The 26,852-nt window shown below is 46.4% G+C and overlaps 1 protein-coding gene across 2 annotated transcripts in view; it reads right to left on the minus strand.

The window, feature by feature from the left end:
* Positions 1 to 26,852, minus strand: part of RFC1 (replication factor C subunit 1) — a 75,702-nt gene that overhangs the window by 5,485 nt on the left and 43,365 nt on the right. For both annotated transcript variants that reach the window (XM_056556892.1, XM_056556881.1), the window contains exons 11-22: positions 25,465 to 25,644; positions 23,550 to 23,654; positions 21,809 to 22,172; positions 20,693 to 20,802; positions 18,812 to 18,926; positions 18,633 to 18,721; positions 17,136 to 17,273; positions 16,937 to 17,032; positions 16,759 to 16,857; positions 6,862 to 7,016; positions 6,653 to 6,770; positions 1,429 to 1,574 (exon numbers count right to left, since the gene is read on the minus strand). In XM_056556892.1, the coding sequence (XP_056412867.1) occupies positions 1,429 to 1,574; positions 6,653 to 6,770; positions 6,862 to 7,016; positions 16,759 to 16,857; positions 16,937 to 17,032; positions 17,136 to 17,273; positions 18,633 to 18,721; positions 18,812 to 18,926; positions 20,693 to 20,802; positions 21,809 to 22,172; positions 23,550 to 23,654; positions 25,465 to 25,644 (1,715 nt within the window). The remainder of the gene's footprint in view (positions 1 to 1,428; positions 1,575 to 6,652; positions 6,771 to 6,861; positions 7,017 to 16,758; positions 16,858 to 16,936; positions 17,033 to 17,135; positions 17,274 to 18,632; positions 18,722 to 18,811; positions 18,927 to 20,692; positions 20,803 to 21,808; positions 22,173 to 23,549; positions 23,655 to 25,464; positions 25,645 to 26,852) is intronic.

Here is a 26,852-nt window from a genome sequence, read left to right on the forward strand (position 1 = left end):
TGTCTGATTAGCAGGGAGGGAGAGCAGCCTGACTGAATTTGGACCGATGCCTGGCTGGCATCGGTCCTAATTCATCTGTGACGTCACGGCAGGCTGCATCCGTCCACTAGGAGGGAGACCCCTAGTGGCCGGATTTCAAAATAAAGTGTTTTAATTAAAAATAAAAAAAATTATTAAAGTATATTAGAAATATGTTGTAGTACATCAGTACTTCAACATATAAAATAAAAAAAAGTTTGTGACAGTGCCCATTTAAGTTCATTTTGGCAAAATGTAGTCTTTTTATTTTATTTTTTTATGTCTCTGTGTCAGCTGTGGAGTCCTCCTGGGTCTCCTGCCATAGCGTTTAATTTCATTGAAATGTCGACGGATAGTTCGCACTGACACTGATGCTCCCTGAACCTACAGGACAGCTTGAATATCTTTGGAACTGGTTTGGGGCTGCTTATCCACCATCCGGACTATCCTGCGTTGACACTTTTCATCAATTTTTCTCTTCCATCCACACCCAGGGAGATTGGCTACAGTGTCATGGGTTGCAAATAGAGATGAGCGAACTTACAGTAAATTCGATTTGTCACGAAATTCTCGGCTCGGCAGTTGATGACTTATCCTGCGTAAATTAGTTCAGCCTTCAGGTGCTCCGGTGGGCTGGAAAAGGTGGATACATTCCTAGGAAAGAGTCTCCTAGGACTGTATCCACCTTTTCCAGCCCACCGGAGCACCTGAAAGCTGAACTAATTTATGCAGGAAAAGTCATCAACTGCCGAGCCGAGAAGTTCGTGACGAATCGAATTTACTGTAAGTTCGCTCATCTCTAGTTGCAAACTTCTTGATAATGTTGCGCACTGTGGACAAAGGCAAATCTAGAGATTGTTGATATTTTTCCACAATATTGGTTCTCAAGAGTCCGTTCTCTTCTCTTTCTGTTCTCCATGCTTCGTGTGGCACACACAGACACACAATGCAAAGATTAAGTGAACTTCTCTCCTTTTTATCTGCTTTCAGGTGTGATTTTTATATTTCCCCCACCTGTTACTTGCCCCAGGAGCATCACATGCTTGAAACAATCTTATTTTTCCACAATTCCACAAGGGTGCCAATAATTTTGTCCAGACCATTTTTGGAGTTTGGGGTGACATTATGTCCAATTTACTTTTTTCCTCCCTTTTTTGGTTTGGTTCCAATACACACAAAGGTAATAAACATGTGTATAGCAAAACATGTGTTACTGCAATCCTTTTTTGTGAGAAATACTTCATTTTCTAGAAAAATTTCAGGAGTGATATGATAGAGATGATTAGAGATAGAGATAGATATAGAGAGATATTTATATAATATAACCAGCATCAGCCATATAACTCTTTTCTTAAGGCTAAAGCATGACCAGTTTAAGACCCTAAAGATTACTTATAGAAGAACTTTTACCTAAGAGACGTGTGCATTGCAAGCTCCTGGGTGATGCGGTCATGTTTGCCTGTACTAGAGTATTTTCCCAGCCAACTAGGAAAGCTTGGAAACTGGGACATATACCCCCTCATCAGCTCTCCAGGAATGACACTGGCATATATTGCCTAAGAAGAAAATGAAACAATCATTCATGCATTTTAGTGATAGAAATATACACGCAAAAAGTAGATTTTTTTATACTTACTGTAAAATCTATTTCTCGTAGCCTCATTGAGGGACACAGGAACCATGGGGTATATGCTGCTTGTCCACTAGGAGGCTGACACTAGGCAAAAAAAGAAGTCGGCCCCTCCCATTAGGATATACCCGCCCACTGACTCTGAGCTCATCAGTTTAGTCCAAAGCAGTAGGAGAGAGCCAAAAGAGAAAAACAATGTTGTCCAACGAACAACCCAGATAAAAAAAAAATACAACCAAGCCCCTCACCGAGAGACAATCAAACAAAAAATGGAAACCAACAACAGCTGATGGGCTGGCTCTGTGTCCCCCAATGAGGTTCCGAGAAATAGATTTTACAGTAAGTATAAAAAATCTATTGTTTTGGGTCGACTACATTGGGGATACAGGAACCGTGGGATGTCCTAAAGCAATCCCTGGAATGGGAACAAAATCCCAGCAAGAGGAAGTCAGGCGGAGCACTGAGCCACCACCGCCTGCAGAACCTTGCGACCAAGCTCCGCATCAGCAGATGCAAAAGTTGTGCACCTGATAGAATTTAATAAAAGTGTGCACGGACGACCAAGTGGCCACCTTGCCCACCTGAATCGCAGAAGCCCTGTTCCGGACTGCCAAAGAGGCCCCCACGGAGTAGGTGGAGTGAGCAGTAACTCGAAAGAGTGGGACCTTCCCCTTACAGCGATATGGCTCTGAAATGGCTGACCGGATCCGGATCCACCTGGAGATGATCGCCTTAGCAGCTGGAAGCCCCTTACGCCGCCACTTGACCCTTCACGGACCTGAGTGCCAGAAGCGTCTTCAAACCAGCCTGCAGGAAAGACAGGAGATTAGAGAGAGAAAACACTGAGGGAGACAGACATGGCCTCACACCAAAGAGGTCTTCCAGGTGCAATGCATGGGGCAAATTATTTGGGCCAAAAAAAAACTGGTCTTCAACACCACGGTTTCAACAGAAATGCTGTTAAATGCAGCGGAAGTGCGTTCGGGTGGCAAAGGGGGCCCCGAGATAATCGGGAAAACGCATGGGAGCGTCGGCGAGGAGGTGGACAACGACCGCGTACCACATGCAACGCGACCAATCCGGGGCTATGAGAATCGGGACGACGCCTTCTGCCTTGAGCTTCCGGATCAACCTGGGAAGAAGAGGAAGCGGAGGGAAGAGATGCAGAAGGGAGAAGTCAGTCCATGGGATCACGAGCACGTCCACGGCAAGTGCCAGAGGGTCCTGGGATCTGGCTACAAAGCGAGGAACCTGATGGTACTGGTGGGACACGAATAGGTCCATGTCCGGAATTCCCCAGTGGGTGCATATCGCCACAAACACCTCCGGATGAAGAGACTACTCCCCGGAGTCTGCTGTGGTGCGTCTGAGAAAGTCCGCCTCCCAATTGTCCACTCCCAGAATGTGGACTGCCGAAATCGAGGGAACATGGCGCTCTGCCCAAGCAAGAATCCTGGCCACTTCTGCCATCAACAAGGCACTGTGGGTGCCCGCCTTGGTGTTTTATGTATGCCATGGCTGTGGCGTTGTCTGTCTGGACTCTGACAGGAAACATCCGAAGGAGTGACTCCCAATGCCGAAGGCATAGGAAAATCGCCCTCAGTTCCAGAACGTTGATCGGGAGACGGGACTCCCGGGAGGACCAACGGCCCTGAACAGTCCCTTTCCTGGTACACTCCTCTCCAACCCAGGAGACTGGCATCGGTCGTCAAGACCCGCCACTGGAGTGGGAGGAATAAACGACCCTCCCGGAGAAGAGGGGACTGAAGCCACCAAAGAAGGGAGTGGCGAACCCAAAGGGGCAGCCGGATGGTGGCGATGAAGGGATAGGGGAGACTTGTCCCATTGGGACAGGATGGCCAGTTGCAGGGGACGATACCTGAACTGGGCAGAGGGAACTGCCTCCATGGACACCACCAACCTGTCCAGCACCACCATGCAGGTTCTGATCAAGACTGGAGTTGTGCGGCGGAAAAGAAGAACTTCCGCACTCAACGCATGACTCTCGTCCGCCGGAAGCCGAATCCTGGCCGCCCACGTGTTGAAGCGGACTCCCAGGAAAACCAGGAGTGAGAGAAAGAGAGATTGGATTTGGCTCGATTGACAATCCAGCTGAACTGCTTCAAGGTTTGGAGGCTTTCCAGGTTCTCCGATAGGGAGGGAGCCTTGACCATCAGGTTGTCCAGGTAAGGAAGCACAGAAACTTCCCAAGAGCGGAGGATGGCAATCACTGCTGCAAGGAACTTGGTGAAGACCCGAGGGGCGGTGGCCAGCCCAAAGGGCAGGGCCACGAACTGAAAGTGACCTGCAGGAACCGCAAACCGTAGGAAACACTGAGGAGACGGGCAGATGGGTACATGTAGGTAAGCATCCTGAATATCCACTGAGGACACAAAACTCGCAATTTCTGATCTCAGAGATTCCAGGTGGCGATTGAGCAGTGTGAGATCTAGGATAGGATGAACCGTGCCTTCCTTTTTTGGGGACCACAAAAAGATTGGAGTAAAACCCCGAAAAACGCTGCTGAGGAGGGACTGGCACAATCATGCCTTGGGACAGCAGGTTGTGGAGAGGGCGGACAACGTCCCTGACCCAGCCATCTGACACCTGTTCCTCCCAAACGTCCGGGAAGAGGGACAGATGACCACCCACCCTAGGAAGAGCCCCTGATGGCAAAGGAGGGTTTGGAGCTACCGGACTTAGAGGAAAAATGGCCCGACTAGGCACCGGACTTCCAGGGGGCCCGAGATTTAAAGGAAGGCACCTTCCGTTCCTGAGAAGCAGACAGCTTGTCCGCTGGGGTCGAAGCGAACCAAAAGGGGCGAAAGGAAGAGACCTTACGGCACGAACCAGAACCGAGGACGATTTTGCCGCCCGTGGCTTCTGATATTATTTCGCCCAGACACTTACCAAAGAGCCGAACTACTGAGAAAGGGAGTTCTGTAAGAGAGAGCTTGGAAGCGGCGTCTGCGTTCCATGCCTTAAGCCACATGGCCTGACGCAGAGCCACCAGGTTACTGGAAGCGAAGGCTGCACAACGGGCTGATCCCAAGGCTGCCGAGCAAAGTTAGTCACTGGCATTGGAGATTTGATGCGCCAGGTCAGCTAGGCCATCAGGCGAGGACCCAGAGAGTATAGCCTGGCGAAGCTGGGAAGCCCAAGCAGAGAGAGCCTTGGACACCAAGGTAGAAGCAAACGCAAGTAAAAACGTAGAGCCAGCTGCCTCATAGGCAGGGATCCTTAAATGAAAAAGCATCTACCAGCGGCAGACTGATGGTCTTACACAAACAGGACACCGGGGGATCCACCATAGGTCCGTTTAGAAACCAGGTCCTGAGGGAAGGGAAAAAGAGCCCAAAGCTTCTTAGAGCCCTGGAATCGCTTCCATAACTCGTCTAGTAGTTCATCAAATTTAACATGAGAATTTAAGCCCTGGGGAGGGCGTCTTGCCCTGTGGAAGGAGACTTCCGGTACTGCATCGGAAGTTCTAGGGTCCTGCAAGTGAAAGGTGTTTCTGACAGCTGACACTAAGCTATCCACCATGTATGACATACAGGACATTTCCAGGTCCGACTCTGTCATGAAGTTCTCCAGGAGATTTGGAACAGACTGTATAATTCCTGGAGCGGAAAGATGTGGATCGGGAACCCCATGGTGGAGACCTTGAGAGGCTCCTGGGGGAACGTGTGCAAGAGAAAGAGGCCTGCTGCGGCCAGCAGGAGAGGTGGATGAAGAACGCGTCTCTGAGAGGAGGCAAAGGACTCCTGTCTCGGGCGCTTGTTCTCCTGTCTCAGGATGTGCCAGGAAACCTGGCTGTGACCTCCGGATCCCACATTAGCAGCTTGGAGAGCCATGGTGCGGTGTCGGAGCCGAATCCGCTCTGAACCAGGAATAAGCAGTTGCGGCTCCACGGAGCAGATCGCCCGACTGCTGCAGCAGAATGTGCACGGGAGAGGTAAAGGCCGCCGGCACTTAAGAGAAGCCGCAGTATGGTGCCGCGCTGCATCATGCCAGGCCGCAAAAGGCAGGGAGAGCCGGGGCATGAGGGGGACCCGGACCCAGGGTCGACCACCTAAAACTGACCGTTGGGGGGGGTTAACGGTACATACCTTATGTGCCGTGCCCCTACCTCGTAAGTGGGAGACCAGGCAGCGCCATGCTCCTGTCATCCCAACCTATAAAAATAAAAAAAGGAGAAAGAAGCTAACTTGAACCAACTAGAAAAAAAAGAAAAAGACCAGGTTTGGAGAGCTCCAGACCTGCGTCTGCCTCCTACTGACACTAAGCTAAAACTGATTAGCTCAAAGTCTGTGGGCGGGTATATCCTGCTGGGAGGAGCTGACTTGTGTCAGCCTCCTAGTGGGCAAGCAGCATATACTCCACGGTTCCTGTGTCCACCAATGTAGGTGACCGAGAAATGGCTTCTTTTAGCTGTCAGCGTGTAGTACTCCAGTGTACAGCGTTAGAGTCTGCTCTGGATGTACAATCCACCAAGTTCCTGCTGACACTAAACTGGCTGATCATACCCCTTCTTCATACACTGAGCAGTCCTAGGATGCTGGAATGTGTAGTACATGCTACAACTGATGCCTTTGCTTTGGCGACATACTAAATACTGTGGCAGCACTGGAGGTCTGCTGTAAGTTTTCACTGACAGTTATTTACAGTATATAGAATCTATTAACAATGGTGATAGTATGGATGCAGAGATGCCAATTACTTAAGTGCCAGCACCAGGCTGAGCGCTGTGTCCCTACATTATTGCTTGGCTCTTATTGGAAAGCCGGATTTGTATTGTAATGTGAATCTGTACATCGCTCGCTCGGCTCTTTGAGAAAAGCAAAGAAGAAACAAAAGGGACACAATGCTCAGCGGAGTGCATCTGTCCATTCCTTATAGTCATAATAAAGGGCATTTCCACGCCCAGACCTCCACCATTTAAAACTTTTGACATAACACTTTGCCATGTAAGAAATTTGTCAAAAGTACTTAGAAATAATTTACCTGTGTAGGCAGGAGGCTCCAGATCTGCTTACTACGAATAACCCTATCTACAAGATCCCCATCACATATACTGTCGGCTGCCTTACTCAGAAGAAGCAAGTGTTTCTTCTTATCTCCTCTAGGGAAAAAAAAAAGAAAAAAAGTACAAACTTGTTAGAGAGATATCTATGGAGAAATATTCAGTAAATAATCAGATTTAAGGCTCTTACCCTGCAGCGGCAGGTTTGACATGAACATAATTTTCTTGTACAAAGAGAGGTGCCAGTGAGTAGTCATGGAAGAAGAGGTCTGACTTGTCTATCAGGGTCATGTGAGCAGTTTCTTCACCACTAACAAAGACTTTGCGTACAACATCAAAGGGACCCTGGTAATGCCAAACAAATATGACCACAGTTACAAGAATATCACAGATAACAGCCAGGAAATAAGAGGAGGATGACTGCAGCACTGACAACTGTTCACACCATAATAAATACTACCATAAAAAAACGTGTGCACATAAAGTTCTTGCTGTATGTCATACTTGAAGGTGCTCTAGGGTGGTTATGGCAGCCAAACAAACACCAAATGAAGGGATCCACTGTCCTGGTGCGGATTGATGGCTGGTGCCCTTGGAATAATTACACAGAATTCATTGTTATATAGACATTATTCCAAGGACACCAGCTGTGTGTTACAATTGTACCTTTGCAATTGTCAATATTGTAGTGAATGGTTCTCCTACCATTCCCTATTTCTCCTTCCCTTCATTGTCATCCATCATCTGATGTTAGAATGTTGTACTTACTATGCAGGGGGCTATGTCACCCCTTGACATTCTTTATGATACATTGTTGCTTGTGTTTAACCCCTTAAGGACTGAGTGTTTTTCCATTTTCTTTGTTTTTTCCTCCTGACATTTAAAAAATCACAACCCTTTCAATTTTGCACATAAAATCCATATGATGGCTTATTATTTGTGCCACCAATTCTACTTTGCAATGACCTCAGTCATTTTACCCAAAAATCTACAGCGAAACAAAAAAAAGAAAAATCATTGTGTGAAAAAATTTAAAAGAAAACACCATTTTGTAATGGGGGCTTCCGTTTCTATGCAGTAAATTTTTCACTAAAAATGACACCTTATCTTTATTCTGTAGGTCCATACGATTAAAGTGATACCTTACTTATATAGGTTTGATTTTGATTTTTATTCAACTTTTTTTTTTGCACTTACAGTCCCCTTAGGGGACTTTAAGGAGGAATCATCAGATTCCTCATACAGATCAATGTGATTTCATAGAACCACATTGATCTGTGTGCTCTGCGCTCGATTGATAAAGCCTGGCCCTGCCATTATCAGGCTAACTCAGCAGTGGACCCCCTGCAATCGCGCTGCGGAGGGGCAATCCACCCCACTGGACCACCAGGGATGGTTTAAATGTCCCTTTAGACGTTGCTGTCAACTTTGACAGCAGCGATCTAAAGGGTTAACACCCGTCGCTGCAATCGCCGCATGTCAGCTATTAAGGCCGCCCCCCAGCTACAGGAATCAGCTGGGGGCCGGCCAGTATGACGCGGGCTCGAGTCGGGAGCTCGCGGCATACAACGGTTGCAGTCTCAGGACGGGCTGGCTTGTCCTTAGACGGCAACCAGTTAATTTCTTGATACATTTTATTACAACTAAATAAAGAGCCGGTAAAAAAAGTTAAAATGGTTTCTTCATATCTTACTTATATGAAGATATGTGTTGGTGTGACATTCCAGGCCTAAAGTCTATTGCTGCAGCATTGTCAGGGACTATATGTGGAGACATACTGTCACAGCACATTTATGTCCTTTTTCCTCATTGGGCATTGTTGCCTTCCTGTACTCCCCGTAAAATCTCTTTCTCGTAGCCTTCATTGGGGGACACCTTACAGATGGTTATATGCTCTTGCCACTAGGAGGCGCTGACACTAGGAAAAAAAGACGGCTCCTTCCTGGCAGGATATACCCGCTCACTGGAAGTGAGGTAATCAGTTTTGTCACAAAGCAGTAGGAGAAGCCAACAAAGAAATATGTCCAAAGGACCCTAGAAAGGAATCGTGGATAACAACCCAAGTACCGGAAAAAAAAGTCCAGAAAAAAGATGAAGAAATGGGTGGGGGCGGTGTCCCCCAATGAAGGCTACGAGAAAGAGATTTTACGGAGAGTACAAAAAAATTTCCTTTTCTCGGTCGCTCTTCATTGGGGGAACACCTTACAGAAGGGACATACCAAAGCAGTCCCCTAGGGTGGGTAAAACAACCACCAGAGAAAAGGAATCAGTCCTGAGACTGAACTCCCGTGTCCACAAGGCATGAGGACAAGCCACCAGGTCGGAGACACACTAATCCCAGAAATTGAGCTACCAGAAGATCTCCCGTCCAAGGAGATGGACTAGGACGCCAAAGGAAAGGCCGTCCTCTGTAGAGACCCAAGACACCCGGGTCATATAGAGAGACAAGAAACCACAGGAAAAAAGGAAAGATCTGCTCTGGAGAGGTCTGGTGCATGAAAACAAAGACCTGAACAGCTGCAGACCCCAAAAACCGCTGTCCCAGGGGCACGACATGATCACCCAGAAGGCGTAAATAGCCGTACTGGTGTAAAGCGGATAACCTGAACGCCCTCCAACTCAGGAGGACATGGACCCCCGAAGGAAGAAGGAGCGGAAAACACCCTGAAAAGGGGGCATCCCGGATACCGGAGGGACCGACAAGTAAACTGGAGACGTAGAGTTACCTGGAAGACAAACCCTGAAGAGTAAAGAAAACAACGCCCGCAAAAACTATCCGGGCGACAAACTTCCATGTAAAAAACATGAAGTGAAGGAGTGAAGAACAGAAAGACCGCCCCGACTAATGGGATCCCGGAGGAGTCTTGGCCGGACCACTTCACATGCCCCAGACCTGAAACATCACCAAGGCCCAAGGAACCGGAATAGCAGTCTGAAAAGAAGGTGCGCCACAGCATCCTTGAACAGAGTCCAAGCCAAGGAGAGCAACCAGTCAGAGACCCCAGAGGTCCGAGCGGACCAGAGAACGCTAAAGAAAAAATACCACCGAAACGGGAACAGAGGGCGAACCAAACAGTTTGTAAATGGACTGAACAAGTTTGTAACTGTATTGAACACTGGCTCATGGATCGTACCCAGAGAGTGGTGGTCAATGATTCGTACTCTGATTGGTCCCCGGTTATTAGTGGTGTACCCCAAGGTTCAGTACTGGGCCCGCTGTTGTTTAATTTATTTATCAATGATATAGAGGATGGCATTAACAGCTCAGTTTCTATCTTTGCAGATGACACCAAGCTTTGTAGCATGGCACAGTCTATAGAGGATGTGCATAAGTTACAAGATGACTTGGATAGACTAAGTGTCTGGGCATCCACTTGGCAAATGAGGTTCAATGTGGATAAATGTAAAGTTATGCATCTGGGTACTAATAACATGCATGCATCGTATGTCTTAGGGGGGATTAAACATGCAGAGTCGCTGGTAGAGAAGGATCTGGGTGTCCATGTAGATCACAGACTACAGAATAGCATACAATGTCAGGCTGCTGCTTCCAAAGCCGGCAGGATATTGTCATGTATAAGAAGAGGCATGGACTCAAGGGACAGGGACATAATACTCCCCCTTTATAAAGCATTGGTACGGCCTCACCTGGAATATGCTGTTCAGTTTTAGTCGCCTGTTCATAAAAGGGACACTGCGGAGTTGTAAAGGGTGCAGAGACGCGCGACTAAACTAATATGGGGCATGGAACATCTTGGCTATGAGGAGCGATTAAAGGAGTTACAATTATTTAGTCTTGAGAAGACACGTTTAAGGGGGGATATGATAAACGTATATAAGTATATAAATGGCACATACAAAAAATATGGAGAAAAACTGTTCCAGGTTAAACCCCCCCCCCCCCCCCAAAGGACGAGGGGGCATTCCCTCCATCAGGAGAAGAAAAGGTTTAGTCTAAAGGGGCGACACGCCTTCTTTACCGTGAGGACTGTGAATTTATGGAACGGTCTACCTCAGGAACTGGTCACAGCAGGAACAATTAACAGCTTTAAAACAGGGTTAGATACATTCCTGGAACAAAATAACATTAATGCTTATGCAGAATTATAAAACTACATCCCTTCCCCTTATCCCCTTACACCCTTCACTTCAATTCCCTGGTTGGACTTGATGGACGTATGTCTTTTTTCAACCATACTAACTATGAAACTATGTAAATGAAAACCAATCTAGGACTCCCAGGGTCTGGGCACAGGAAGGATGACTCCAGAAGACTTTGGTGTCAGTGCAGAACAACCGACACAGACAAAAGGGAAAGAAGAACACACCCCTTCCAGGGAGAATGTACAAACTCCTCCAACAGAGGAGAGAGCCAAGCTGCAATAGTGGACAGTAAGCACACAATCCCAGACAGTAAAAAGCACTGTTGAACGCTCTCAAAAAAACAAAGGGCCCCGCCAGATGCTTCACCTAAATAGTGGAAACAGTGAGAGTGCATCCTCTTGGTGGCAGAAAAGACTCAACAAAATAGTCCCTCCAGAGGAGGGAAAACAAGGGTGGTCGAGATGACAACTCAAGTACAGACCCATGCCAAGCACCCTGATCCCCATATCCCCTTGGGAAAGGGGATTGGCAAAACGCGCCAGGCGCAGTAGGAGCAGGGAAATGCTGCCCCACAGCCACGGGACAGGTACTGGGTGGATGGAGCCCCCAGGCCCCAGCGGCAACCAGCGCCATCTGGAGGTGCCACCTTGTGTCCCAAGAGGGATCGGAATCCTGTACACTGGAGCTGGGCAAAAAATACTAGACGTGTTGAGAGCCATTTTAGACAGTGGCGAATAGGAGCCTGAGCCACCCAGGACAGAAAAACCTGGAAAACACACCTGGAGGCATAGGGAGGGGCTGAACTGACCGTTGCCCCAGCCTACCCCATGTCAGAACAGAAGTGCTCAACCGCCGCAGAACAAAAGGAAAGGTGGGCTCTACCCCCTACTGAGCGGTCTGAGCATATATAGGAACACAGACATGGATACCCCACGGTAGCAGTGGGGCACCAAGACTGCAGACACGGAAGAAACCGCAGACATCCAAAGAACCAGCAGGAAGGGAGGTATGCCTCCAGCAGACCAACATTGCAACCAAAGAGAGGAGAACAGAGTGATGCTGTTGTTGCTGAGAAATTCCCTGGGACCTGCAGAAAATAAGCTTACACCCCATCTCCTAATGGTGCCAGACACCAGGGCTGCAGAAGCAGACTCCGGAGACAAGAATGAATGTAGAGTAGGAAAAATGCAGACACAGTGGGACTTACTGGTATAAAGGGTCCCAAGAACCCACAGGTACACACTCTGCAGAACTGCACCAGGAAAGAGAGACACCGGACTGCAGCCGCGCATCGGCAGAAACGGGGTAGGTGACCAGGTGGAATAGAACATCATGCAGACAGTGTCTGGCTATGTGGCAAAGGGACCGTTGCCACGCCGGGTCCCGCATACGGAAACACACAGTGGAGTGAGATACCAGCCTGTAGACAGAGTAGCAGGCAGCAGAGAGGGACCTGACCAAGTAGGTAACCCTGAAAACCAGTATGTGGTGAATTGTATAAGGCCCATGGGGCAACATGGGGTGATTCAGTCGAAACTATACCATGGCAGTGGGTAACCTGAACTACATTCCACGGGGTGAAAGTGTATGGTAGTTGACCCGACTTAGTAGTAAGCCATGCAGAAAACCGTCTGTCCGGCAGGTATGAGATTCCTGAGCAACCAGGGCTACTCCATTCAACCTCCCACAGAAAGCGGGGCACTAGAGTGCAGGTTATCCAACGGGCAACCAGGTGGTGTAGAAAAAAAAACATAGACGAAGGATTATCCGACTGGTACCTATCCTGTACACCTGTAGGGACCCTACTTCGGGTCCCTCACCCAGCAGGGAGGTACGGGAACCTGGCTATGTCCGCAGCAGCCCAGAGGCCAGAGACCAATGGCGGCGGAAACAGTGCAGACAACAGTCTGGCTGAACAAGCATACCTCCAGGTGTTTGGCTAAAAGGGGACAGGCAGACAGGCGATAATTGTGCACCTTGTCATAGGTAGGAGGGTAGGGAGGCCTAGAAACCCCGCCCCCTGGGAGATAGAGGGAGGCAGAGGAGCCGTGAAATGCATCCCTGACATCCCGTAATCCCGTATAGTGTCTGTGGGACACGCTGGGACGGTGCTACGTATAACCGCGCACAACTCCAGCTGCAAATACATCAGCCATGAGACGTGTGACAGGCAGCAGAAGAAAACATGCAGACAACTTCCTGGATTACCGGTATGGATCAATAGTGGACAGCGAGACATTCCGTCGGGCACCTCGCACAGTAGTGAGGTACCAGATCGCCAGCCGCAGATACATCAGCCATGTGATGTGTGACAGGTGGAGTAGGAAACCATGCAGACCACTGTCTGGCTTACTGGTACGGGTCCATAGAAGACAACGAGTCATTTCATCGGCACCTCGCACAGTAGTGAGGTACCGGAACTCCAGCCGCAGATACATCAGCCGTTTGATGTATGACAGGCGGTGTAGGCAACAATGCAGACCACTGTCTGGCTTACTGGTATGGGTCCATAGTAGAAAACGATTCATCCCGCCAGCACCTTGTACAGTAATGAGGTACCGGAACTCAAGCCGCGGATACATCAGCTGTTTGATGTATGACAGGCGGCGTAGGCAACCATGCAGACCACTGTCTGGCTTACTGGTATGGGTCCATAGTAGAAAACGATTCATCCCGCCAGCACCTTGTACAGTAATGAGGTACCGGAACTCCAGCCGCAGATACATCAGCCGTTTGATGTATGACAGGCGGTGTAGGCAACCATGCAGACCACTGTCTGGCTTACTGGTATGGGTCCATAGTAGAAAACGATTCATCCCGCCAGCACCTTGTACAGTAATGAGGTACCGGAACTCCAGCCGCAGATACATCAGCTGTTTGATGTATGACAGGCGGCGTAGGCAACCATGCAGACCACTGTTTGGCTTACTGGTATGGGTTCATAGTAGACAACGGACACTCCATCAAACTGCTCTCACAGTATTGAGGTACCGGACTCCAGCCGCAGATCAAGAGTGAGCCGCGGACGCGGCAGCCATGAAATGAGTAACAAATGAGACTACTGTCTGGCATAATAATATCAGGTCTAAAAGTGCGCTGGATGAGGGGATCCGTAGCACTAGCCGCGGATGCGATAGCCTATGGAGAAGGGAATCCCATAGCATGATATGCTAGGAACACCCCTTGGATGGATGGCTCGCAGACCTGACAGATGAGGAATCTTAAAAGAAACCTGAGCGTCTGCCAGGAATGCAAAAAAAACTTGCTCATTGTATGGCACTCAGTGGTAGAAGGGAACATATTGCTGGAATATGACCCCTGGGTTCCAAGGGGACTTGAATCCCGGTAACAACCCGCCACGGCGGTTTTCATAAGCTCCACGACAGGGAGCCACAATGCCTGATTAGAAAAAATAAGGCAGGTTAAAAGGGTACTCCGCCCCTAGCATCTTATCCCCTATCCAAAGGATAGGGGATAAGATGTCAGATCGCCGGAGTCCCGCTGCTGGGGACACCCGGGATCTCCGCTGCGGCACCCCGCTATCATTACTGCACAGAGCAAACTCGCTCTGTGCATAATGACGGGCAATACAGGGGCCGGAGCATCGTGACGTCACGGCCCGCTCCCTCAATACAAGTCTATGGGAGGGGCAGCCATCACGCCCCCTCCCATACACTTGCACTAAGGGGGCGGGCCGTGACGTCACGATGCTCCGGCCCCTGTATCGCCGGTCATTACGCACAGAGTGAGCGTGCTCTGTGCAGTAATGATAGAGGGGAGCCGCAGCGGAGATCCGGCGATCTGACATCTTATCCCCTATCCTTTGGATAGGGGATAAGATGCTAGGGGCGGAGTACCCCTTTAAGGCAGCAAATGGCCTGAGTCACCAGGGAATTTTTTTTCTTTCCTTTTTTCCTGTCCATGAAAACCCCAAGAGAGGAGGGCAGGACGCCCACACTATAGGGACAGAAAAAAAAAAAAAGCCATGCATCACAATTATCCCTGGAACATGTGCTGGCACGGGGAAACCGAGCCATGTGCCGCCATAACCCCCTCACCAAGCGCGCTGCCGACCCCCAGTGGGGGGAAGGTAAAAAAATAGAACAGAAGCTGTGCAAAGTTGAGCAGGAAAGAACACCTGCGGAGGGAGCCGCTGCAAAAGGCCGGCGGCTATCCTAGTACACAAAGACACAGCCCCCCAGGGGACCCGAGCGGGCACCACACTTAAGACTCTCAATAGAGGACAGAGTCCCCGTTTTAAAGATGGTGGGGACGAGGGGGGGGGTACATACTCACCTACGCCATCTTCATATACTCACCTGTCTTCCTATAATCACCTAGAGACTTCTTCAGCCAGCTTTTTAGTCACCTGCATCACGTCAGGCTGCAACAGCGGGACTAGCAGGGAAAATAGGGGGACCTGGACCTAAGGTGCAACCCCAGGCGCTGGCCTTTGGCGGGAAGGGGTTAACGGTGCATTAAAGAAGTACTCCGGTGCACACTTTTTTTCATTTTATCCCGTCCGGGCTGCAAAATAAAAGAAAACACACTTTATCTTACCTGCCAACGAGCCCCCGGAGCTCGGGTACAGGTGTTCGGTCCCCGGGCTGTATTCTTCTTACTTCCTGTTAGCCCGGCATGTAACACGGAGCTTCAGCCTATCACTGGCCGAGGCGGGACATCGCTGCGGCTGGTAATAGGCTGAAGCTCCGTGTGACGTGCCGGGCTAACAGGAAGTAAGACGAATACAGCCCGGGGACCGAACACCTGTACCGGAGCTCCGGGGGCTCGTTGGCAGGTAAGATAAAGTGTGTTTTCTTCTATTTTGCAGCCCGGACGGGATAAAATGAAAAAAGTGTGCAACGGAGTACTCCTTTAATTAATGTCCCGTGCCCCTTAGCCGCATATGGGGGAACAGGTAGCACCATGCTCCTGAACCCCCACCTGAAAAAGGGAAACAAAATGGAGTAAAGAAGCTAACTAAACAGCCCTTACTAGAAAATAATTAAAAAAAAAGACCAGGTCTGGAGAGCACTAGACCTGTGTGTTGCCTCCTACTGACATTAGCTAAAACTTATTACCTCACTTCCAGTGGGCAGGTATATCCTGCCAGGAAGGAGATGACTTTTTTTCCTAGGGTCAGCGCCTCCTAGTGGCAAGAGCATATACCCATCTGTAAGGTGTCCCCCAATGTAGAGCGACCGAGAAAGTATTTTTTCCCCTTCGGTATCAATTTATTCTCCATTTGAAGTGAATAAGAACTGAATATGCGGACGGTCTTCAGACAGATGCCTCCAATATATGTCACTGTATAGTCACCTAACACCCATAAGCTTCCACCACATCTCTGTATAGAAATGCACAACAAACTATGCTATTACACATATCCAAGGAAAGAATGTTTACAAAGATCAGGTTGACCAGATCAATGGGTGCTCTTTCTTTGGAGTTGGGGACACTTTTCCACGACATCCACATCAAATAGGACATAGTGACAGGGGTTATAGTGACATGTCTGAAGTTCTGATTGTTGGGGATCTAGGTGCTGAAACCCCCAATGAAAACAAAAGTACAGAGGTTCTCAGCTACTCATAGACTTTGTATAAATCTGTACAAATCCTGCTCTACTCTGATTTTTCAGTACGGTCTCAGAACTCAGATCGCCACCATTCAAAATGATAACATATCAGAAGTTTGTATATTAAAGGGTACTATCATTTTTACAAATTTCACAGTTGTCAAATAGATCAAATCAAGCTTACAATTTACATCAGTGTTTCCCAACCAGTGTGACTCCAGATGTTGCAAAACTACAACTCCCCGCATGCCCGGACAGCCAAAGTCTGTCCGGGCATGCTGGGAGTTAGTTTTGCAACAGCTGGAGGCACACTGGTTGGGAAACACTGATCTACATTAACAAGTATGGCTATGTGTGACTTGTATAGCATATGAAATGACAATGATCTCACAAGTAGCTGCTCACCATTTTAATGTCCTTTTTAGCTTTGTTAGCATTACTCTTCGCTTCATCATAGGTCAAGGCTTTGTTGCTAGCGCACCACATACTGAGATTATGCAGCACCTTGAAGCAGAAAGAAAAGCACATCAAACTAAAAAAATTCTTACACGAGATATATCTTATTATGTGCAATGGGTCTTACCTGCCGAATATCCTGGTTTGCCCCCAGAATTATTTCATTCATAGCCGGAGGGGGAATCTTTAAGCCCTCTTTAAATGCCACAGACATCATAGCTCCCTGAAATACAGGACATATCGGTTACTTTAGACACAGATTAATGTAAAGACAATGTCCTTACTAAATCAAACAAAAATTTTATGACAATAGTGGGAAATCTCACCTTTATTTGTTCCACTCTTGGTCTTTGGAAGCGGAGGTCAAAACAGTAGTTAGATAGTGATCGGATCTTTTGATGATTACGGTCATTGCACATACAGATGATGGGAATCTTGGAACTTTTGATCAAAGAGATCAGCTCCTAAAATGAAAGATATGAGTGAACTTGACTATGGAAACACTATATATATACAAATATATATTAATATACAAACATTGAACACCACTTTATTAGAGACCTCCATCTAATAGCATGTTGGACCTACTTTGGTAGTTTGGCCCATGTGAACAGGATAGCTCACAGATACCACACATTAGATAGAGGTACGGACATGTTCTGAACAGTTTGTTCTACCTGGAGACTGTCAAGGCTGTGGAATCAAGGAAAATTCACGGTCATGTTCCTGGAACCATGTTCCAGCACTGACTGTATACCAGACCAATTCTTGACATCCTTCAGAGAGGTGTTTACACATCTACAGGACCCCTCATTGAATGTTTTTCCTAGATCACACCATCATTAGAATTCTCTCCACAGCATAGCATAAAACGCCAGAAGTCTGGAATTAACTGAATCCCTGGCCCCAACTAGTCTATTACTGATGACCAGGCCTTGTTCCAAGTAGCTCAGATCACTCCATTTGCCCATCTAATGTGAATAGACACTGAAACGAATGCAAAGAAAACCGATCACTTCATTTAGTGCTGCATTTTGGGGACACAGGTCTAATCTAAAACAGGTCTAATAATACAGAAAGGCTTCAGATGTGAAATAGAAGTGGCCATACAATATAAATAAAGGAAATAAATAAAGTAAATAATTATATATCTTCTATATGTATAGATAGACAACATTATTCTTAACTGATCACAAGAATCCTCCAGTGGTAAATAGCATTTATTCATTATTGTTACAGACACTTTTGTTTGGAGAATCAGTGGAGGCCCATGCTCAAGGACCATCAACATGTACCTCCTATGAACAGACAGGTATATGCAGAATTCCAATGCTCCATGCTTTTAGTTTGGAAGAGTAGGTTTCGAGTGTATAATGGTTGTATTGTATCTGATGTGCTGGGCATTGATGGCGTTATGATTGGCATAGAGGACATTTTGATTTTCATGGCACACACATTTAATTCTACAATTGTTACACCAATCCCTAACTACTGGACATTGCCAGCGCTGTATCCATTGTAGCAGGCCAACTACTAACTGGTATGGAGTTTAAAGGGGGTACTCCGCTGCTCAGTGTTTGGAACAAACTGTTCCGAACGCTGGAGTCGGGAGCTCGTGACCTCATAGCCCAGCCCCCTCATGATGTCACGCCCCTCAATGCAAGTCTATGGGAGGGGACGTGATGCTTTCACGCCCCCTCCCACTGACGTGCATTGAGGGGCGGGTCTGACGTCAAGAGGGGGCGCCGGCTCCAGTGTTTGGAACAGTTCGTTCCAAACGCTGAGCAGCGGAGTAACCCTTTAACATTACACAAGCAGCATACCTGCACCCCTCCTCGATCCTCATTTCCAGCCATTCCATCCACTTCATCCATGATCAGAACATGTTTAGAATTGACAAATTTGCTGGTCCCTAGAAAAGGCAACAAAAAAGTGCACTAAAGATTATCCACTAGCATAATGCACAATAAAACCTGGAAAAAAAAATTTGAAAAAACTTTACCTGAGTAAAACCCTTTAATGCTGGTGTTATTCAAAGACTCTGCTACCACTTCTTTCATGCTGTTTTTGCTGCGAGCGTCGCTAGCATTTAACTCCACGTAACTGTAGCCAAGCTCCTAACAAAGACAAGACACTAAGCTGTTAGATACCATCCTATAGTACAAGTATAGTATAGTATTTTGCGTTTATTGCTCAACTCTCAAGATCCATCCAGAAACATATTGGTGCCGACTTTCCCCTTTACACAAATAAAGTGTGTGGCAATAGGCGCAGAGATACTAGGACAAACAAAAATCATCCGATGGTTGAACAGTCTTTTGTAAATGTTTACTATGACAGGAGACTATTTGTGTAATGTTTGGCCTCATCCAAGAACGTAAGAATGAACCCCCAACAACCAATAGGTTTACAACCGTATCAACAAAATTACTTGTAAGATCCTAGAAGGTAAACAATATAGTCAACTACATCTCCCATAGCAGCTTCCCCTGAACGTAGCCCACTAGTGACCATATTCGGGCCATATCTCACACATATACACTTATTTAGCAGAACTCAAAAGCGTGGTCTGCTGTGCTTTTAAGTCTTGCAAAACAACTGTATATGTGGCATAATTGCAGTCAACCAGCTGACTATGTTTGGGCTATTAGACCGAATGGGCCCTTTGCTAGTATGCTGTGGTACTTGGCAGGATGCTGACGTACCACTAACGGACTGGGTATACAGTGTAAACCCAGCCTAAATGCAGAGCGTATAAGAAGCAGCACTCCTGCACTTATGTTCAGAGGTGACATTTTAGCTGCTCCATGGGGGAGATGAAATGTCACTGTTGTGACCATGGGTGGATACATTTGTTTGTGGATGGATCGGACACCTTGGAGCCAGCTTTCATGAGACACTTTGCACTCATATACAAATAAAAGTCTCTGCTGTGTTGCTCCGTTCTGCCAATTACAATACGCAGACATTCAGCTAATTTCTGAAGTGCCCTTTCGTCATTGATTCCTCCTGGAATTGTATGGATAATTTGACAAGTGGGTGTTACCATTCTCCCTGATAACAGGAGGTGTCATTTTAGTCTGACACAGTGGCCTCGATTTACTAAACCTATCTAAATCGTTGGACCACTGTTTCCCAACCAGGGTGCCTCCAGCTGATACAAAACTACAACTCCCAGGATGCCGTTGGCTTTCCAGGCATGCTAGGAGTTGTAGTTTTGCAACAGCTGGCAGCACCCTGGTTGGGAAAAACTGCCTTAGATGGACAGTCTACAAATGTGCTAAATCAAAGCGTATCAAGCTGACTGAAAAGATATATATCTAATGTCTGTCAAGTCAAAGTTTGGACCAGATATTCATTGGCTTCAAACAAGAACTGTGTGTTCAATTTTGGTTCATTTTGAGCAAGCCCCCTTTTACTAAAAGTCCCACTCCTGTGTTCAGTCATTTAGTTTACATTGTAATCTGCAGCAGAAAATCCTGCGCATCAAATCTGCTCAGAATACTGTGTGAATAGACCCTAAGTGTCTAAAACTCATAATAAATGTGATATAAGACCTGTTTTTTGTTTGTTTTTTTCCTTCAAAATGCCCAGTTTTCTGGTAAATTTGTAGTAGTAAATTTGGCCAGTGTGTAGAGAAAACTGCCCCCCCCACTGACAAAACATTGGTAACACCCAGTAGTCAATTTGTTCAGACATTTAAAGGAGGACTGAAGAATGGCACAAAAACGCACTAGAATTATTTAGAACAACATGTCGCAAAAGCCAACAAGTACTCTTTAAAATTTATGGTAAGAAGAAAATACATAAGAAATGCAATATATGAACATAAAAATAAAAAAAATCGTAAGAAAAAAAAATCTTACATAAAATCCAACGTTACCTCACACACCAAAACAGCTGTTGTGGTTTTACCAACACCTGGTGGTCCAGAAAGCAGGGCAGCTTTATAGGATGACCCATCATCCTTGCCTCCAAATTTGTTATATTTTGCTGAAATAAAGGCAATTGGCATTTAGACATGAGCCTATATTTACAAATTTTCAAAATACAACATGCCCACCCAAGGAACCATGTGACATACAGGGACTAAGCAGACATATGTGAGCATTATGTGAAGCTACAGAATATTAACAGCCTGGCAGTAAGTGGGGTATAGTCTAGATAGAGTGTGATATGTTTCATATGTCCATTTTCACAGTCCCTCCATGCCCTCCCTTTGAGGCTTTACCATTATAGCAAAAAAACTTTTGTTAAAGGGGTTCTCCGGTGCTTAAACATCTTATCCCCTATCCAAAGTATAGGGGATAAGATGCCTGATCGCGGGAGTCCCGCCACTGAGGACCCCCGGGATCATGCACACAGCACCCCGTTTGTAATCAGTCCCCGAAGCGTGTTCGCTCCGGGACTGATTACCGCCGACTACAGGGCGGGCGGCGTGTGACGTCACGCCTCCGCCCCCGTGTGACGTCACGCTCCGTCCCTCAATGCAAGCCTACGGGAGGGGGGCGTGATAGCTATCACGCCCCCTCCCGTAGGCTTGCATTGTGGGGCGGGGCGTCCGCCCGCCCTGTAATCGCCAGTAATCAGTCCCGGAGCGAACACCCTCCGGGGACTGATTACAAAAGGGGTGCTGCGTGCATGATCCCGGGGGTCCCCAGCTGCGGGACTCCCGCGATCAGGCATCTTATCCCCTATCCTTTGGATAGGGGATAAGATGTTTAAGCACCGGAGAACCCCTTTAAGTTTAGGCATGGACACTAACCATTTCTACATTATGGTAAATTGTAATGTTATTAGGCAATAAGTCCACGTTACTATAATTCTATGTATTCTTATAAAAAGGGACATTTCCATTTCTGGAAGTTCCTTAGGAAAATCTTAAGCAAAGATCTGCTGAACTTTGTACCTATAAGAGATAGGTAACATACTCGCAAATACAAAAAATATACTTTACACATGACAGCATGCCCCAGTGACCCAAAAATGATGCCATTACCAGCAGGTTTCTTGTCATCAGACGAGTGATTCCTGTACCAGTCTTTTAGCCACCTGATGAGTTTGTTGGCACAGCTCTGGTCTCCCTGCTGTCCTATGATGGCCTTTACAGAGTTTGGTTTGTATTTATCAACCCACAGTAAACTCTCTGTCTTGCCACTGATCGGCAGTAAGTTCAATGATTTAGCAGAGCTCGGCTTCTCCTGTTTGATGCTCGTCCTCCAATCATTACTTGTGCTCTCCTCGCCTGCTGGTTTCTTTCCTCTTGGTGACTGTCTCTTCTCTGGCGTTAGTTTCCTCTTTACCGGGCTAGGTTTTTTGGCTACCTTCTCTGGGGTCCTTTCTGCTTTACCTTTGGTTTTTGCCTGAACAGTACCCCCCAAAAAAAAAACATTTATTTGGCTGATGACGCAGGAAACACAGCATGATATCTTCTACAAGCCAATACACTACAATAAAGGCATAAATCCTCTTACCAGAACAATAGCTTTAAAGGGTTGTCTCACTAAGAAAAAAGTATTTATATACTCAGTTAAGGCAATTACATGTTTGAAAGCCACTACATTGGGCAGAACGGCCACTTTCTGCAAACTTAAAGAAAGGATAGGGGATAAGATGTCTGATCGCGAGGGTCCCTGCTGCACCTGGCGTTCTTTTAGAGCGTTGGGTGCAGCGGCGGAGGCTCGCGACATCACGGCTATGCCCCCTCATTGCAAGTCTATAGTAGGGGGTGTGACGGCCGTCACACACCCTCCCATAGACTTGCATTGAGGGGGCGTGGCCGTGACGAGGGTGGTGTATCCGTGATGCCACTAGCATTCGTCCCCATCGCCAGTCATCCTGCATGCTCCGTGCGCTGGATGTCTGGGTTGCCGCAGCCGTGATAGCGGGGGTCCTTTGGATAGGGGATAAGGTGTCTATGTATTACTTGGTGGGGCATTCACCTCAATGTCTGTCATGTAATACTATAATTGCCCAGTGCTTAATATGCCTTTATAAATGGCTTTTGCCCCACATATATTTGGAGGATACGTCATAAGAATGTTTAGTACCTTGCACTCCCTCAACTGCTAAAATCAAGCACTATGGCCCAGATTTATCAAACTGTGTGAGGGAGAAAGTGGAGAGATTTTCCCACAGCAACCAATCACAGCTCAGCTTTCACTTTACCTCAGCTCCTTAGCTGAGCTGTGATTGGTTACTGTGGGAAAGTCACTCCACTTTTTCCCTCACACAGTTTGACAAATCTGGGCCAATGTCGTTGTTAGAGTACTGTGCCCTTTTGGCCTTTCCTGGCTTTATGAAAAATAAATCATCTGAGGACAAGGGAAGCCACCAAAAGCCATAACACTACTATGTCCCTTTGTACTACAAATTGTTGGAGGTGTCCGCACCCAAAATGATATCGCTAAGATCTTCTGATATGAGTATGATCTGTAGTTTAAAGGTCAAAGTGGCTTTCAATTTGTAAATGTCAGAAGCAGCCCAAGCTGGTGAACAGCCATCCCATTTAGGGAAGGCATCTGTCATTTACCCCACCGCTGTTTGATTCACTTGGAATAAAGTAAAGAATGAGAAGAATGCTGCGAAAGTGTCACTTTTTATATACCTTCAGTGTGTACTGTGGTTTAAGAAAGTAAGAGGAGCCGGACATGAAGGACACAACTTCTGAATTAGAATTCTGATAATCTGACAGGCTAACAAACTCACTAAATGATTTATGACAAATATTGGTCACTTACCTCGGCTTCCGCTGCTATAACATACTTTGATTTTTTTCCAGGTAAAGTGCGGATTAACTCAAACAGGCCATCCTCATCAATAATCTTTGTCCTAAAACTTTCTGCCTGTGCAAAGACATTAGAAAAGCTGAACTATACAGCATATTTAAACAGACTGAAGAGTGTAAAAAGTAGTGTGGTTCCTGAAATACTTTACGAAAATTACAAATTTAAAGCTGCACGAACGAATAAGTGATTGTTTACTATATTTCACTATAATGATGAATTAAAATGGCTGCACAATCCATCACCACACGATTAATCACAAAGTCTAATGGCTCTGTAAACAAGTGATACATGGATCAGCCCCTGTTCTCGGAAGCACATCAACCTGTGTAAAAAGGCCTTTACCTGGGCTCTTGCTGTACTTGGAACATCCTCTGGGCACTAGAGCCTCATTTCCATAATAAAAAAGGCTTTTAGCACGGCACTATAAAGGACTATGAATACTTAAAATAAAATGTATGCCAGGAATCATGATGACTAGCCCTATATAGTCATGTACTTATTTATTTTTTGCTGACAGGCCATCATTAAAGTAGTCCGAGCAAAAAGATTTTTTTAGTGCCTGCAAGTGACATGTATTAGTTAAACAGCCAGATTAATGCTTCCCTTACTGGACAGCTGATTTCCTTATTACAATACTTTTCTGGTCCCGCTAATTGCCCATGTGACCAGTTTTGTGACTGTCCAAACCCCATAGCTACTGCTGTGTGGACCAGAAGTCACTTATCCTATGCATCTAAATGAGATGCTTAATGTCGGTCTCATACAGATGCATCGAGAGAGAGAGTGACTACTGGTCCACACAGCAATAGCTACGGGATGCAGTCAGTCACATTGCCAAGCACGGGAGAATGGTATAGTGAGGAAATAATGTTACCTGGTAAGAAGAACATAAGTTTATAGCTTGCTATAGGCGGCTAGTATAAAGAAAACTATTTTGTCCAGACTGCTTTAATGAAATCAGCAGAGAAATCACGTTGTTTTTAACAATTAAACATGTCCTCAAAATCAAGAATTTTAAGCCAGGAGTTTCCAAAACATGCAGTGAAGACAAATGTTTACCATAAAAGTGTGTCTTGGGCCAAACATACCATGAGGTTCCCATACAATTACTTATGTGACGGAAAAATTGCAATGCTAACAACATTTATATTAACATAAACATAACTACAAATACTATAATTTAACATTACAGACGTATATAAGTAAAACAAAAGACAGACAGCGCTCCATCGTGTGATACCGTTGTTGCACACAGAATTTAGTAAAGGTGGATATTGCTCTTACCCCAAAGGGTTACACTCCACCAAGTGCAACAATGGATCAAAGCGTAGAATATGAATAAGGTGTCAGGCAGCCACTCCTCGTCTTGTCAAATGTAACGATAAATAGATAAAAACTCCAGGATGTGGACAGGATACACGGGCGCTCGACAACCAGGTAGCAGGATAAAAAGTATTTATTTTCCCATAATGCAACGCGTTTCACAGCACAGCTGCTTCATCAGGCATCTGATGAAGCAGCTGTGCTGTGAAACACGTTGCTTTATGGGAAAATAAATACTTTTTATCCTGCTACCTGGTTGTCAAGCGCCCGTGTATCCTGTCCACATCCTGGAGTTTTTATCTATTTATTGTTACATTAGACGTATAGAAGTGGAACAGTTCTGCATAGCAACCAAGCATGTCACTTTTATTTATCAATTATTATTATTATTATTATTTTTTTTTTTTTTTAAACATCCCTCGATACAGTGACAATGGCAATGGTTTGGTGCTACGAGAATACATTTAATGGCACTAGTTATTAGAATCTTCTCTCATTGTTATAACATAGGGCATATACTGCAGCTCCCATGCCTGTATCATACCTTCTCGCGCTTGGACTCCCCACCATCACGGCCCAGGATGAGGTAGTTTGTCTTCTTGCTGACATTTCCAGTTACTTTGCCCCCATAGCGCTCTACTAATGATTTGGCCTCATCTCGCTCTATGGACTCCAGGACCCCAGTGATGACAAACGTTAGGCCCTCTAAGCAGTTCTCTCCCCCCTAACAAAATCAGAAAGGAGTCTACAGTTACAGACCGGTCATCTTTTAGGAATTTGCTTATAAATAACATAACACGATACTGAGGAACACATGCTACACAAAAGGAGATTTTTTTGTACTCACTGTAAAATCTCTTTCTCGTAGCCTTCATTGGGGGACACCTAAACTGATGGGTATATGCTCTTGCCACTAATAAGCACTGACACTAGGGGGAAAAAAGTCGGTTCCTCCCTGGCAGGATATACCGCCCACTGGAAGTGAGGTAACCAGTTTTGTCACAAAAGCAGTAGGAGAAGCCAACATAGAAACATGTCCGAAGGACCCTAGAAAAGAATCCCGAATAAAAAAAGAAAACAAGAACCGGAAAATACAGACAAAAATATGAAGAATTGGGTGGGTGTGCTGTCTCACAATGAAGGCTACGAAAAAGAGATTTTACGGTGAGTACAAAAAAAAAATCTCCTTTTCTCAGTCGCTCTTCATTGGGTGACACCTATACTGATGGGATGTACAAAAGCAGTCCCTGGGGTGGGAAAGAACAACATCTAGAGGAAGTGAATCAGTCCAGAGACTGAACCACCGACTCCATAAGGCTCACTGACGAGACCATGGGCCAAAAGGCAAAGGAGGCCTGGAACTGCGGGCCGACTATGGAGATGGACTAGGATGCCAAAGGAAGGGACAATCCTCCAAACCAATATGCCACATAGAGAGAAAAGAAAGGGGCGCTTTGGAGATCCAATGGGACGTAACAAACCTGGAAGGAGGTAGCAAACCAACTCCAAGAAGCACAGAACCAGCCAGAGGGAGAGCCCGGCTGATAAACAATAAAGGAAAAGGGAACAACAAGAGAACCCCATACATAGAACAACCGAAACCAGAGAACATGGTGAGAAAATGCCAGGGAGAGCTGCGGACGTCTGGGTCGAAGGTGGACACCTTCAAGGTAAAGACCAAAACTTCTGGAAAAGAGGAAGAGACGGAAACAGTCTCCAGAGAGGGTGAAGTGCAGAAGATTGAAGTCCTAAACCAAAAAACGTATGCTCCAAAAACCAATGTCCCAGAGGCATGGCGCGAACACCAGAGCAGGGAAAAGCAGACCCAGAGAGTATGACACAGAGCCTGACAGCGGGAAAGAAACCACATCCACTGATAAGCCGAAATTGGCCCAACTGGTGAAACCCGGCAGACCGGATCGCCCTCCATTT

The sequence above is a fragment of the Hyla sarda genome, chromosome 1 (genome assembly GCF_029499605.1).
Source record: "Hyla sarda isolate aHylSar1 chromosome 1, aHylSar1.hap1, whole genome shotgun sequence".
Classification (NCBI taxonomy): Eukaryota; Metazoa; Chordata; class Amphibia; order Anura; family Hylidae; genus Hyla; species Hyla sarda.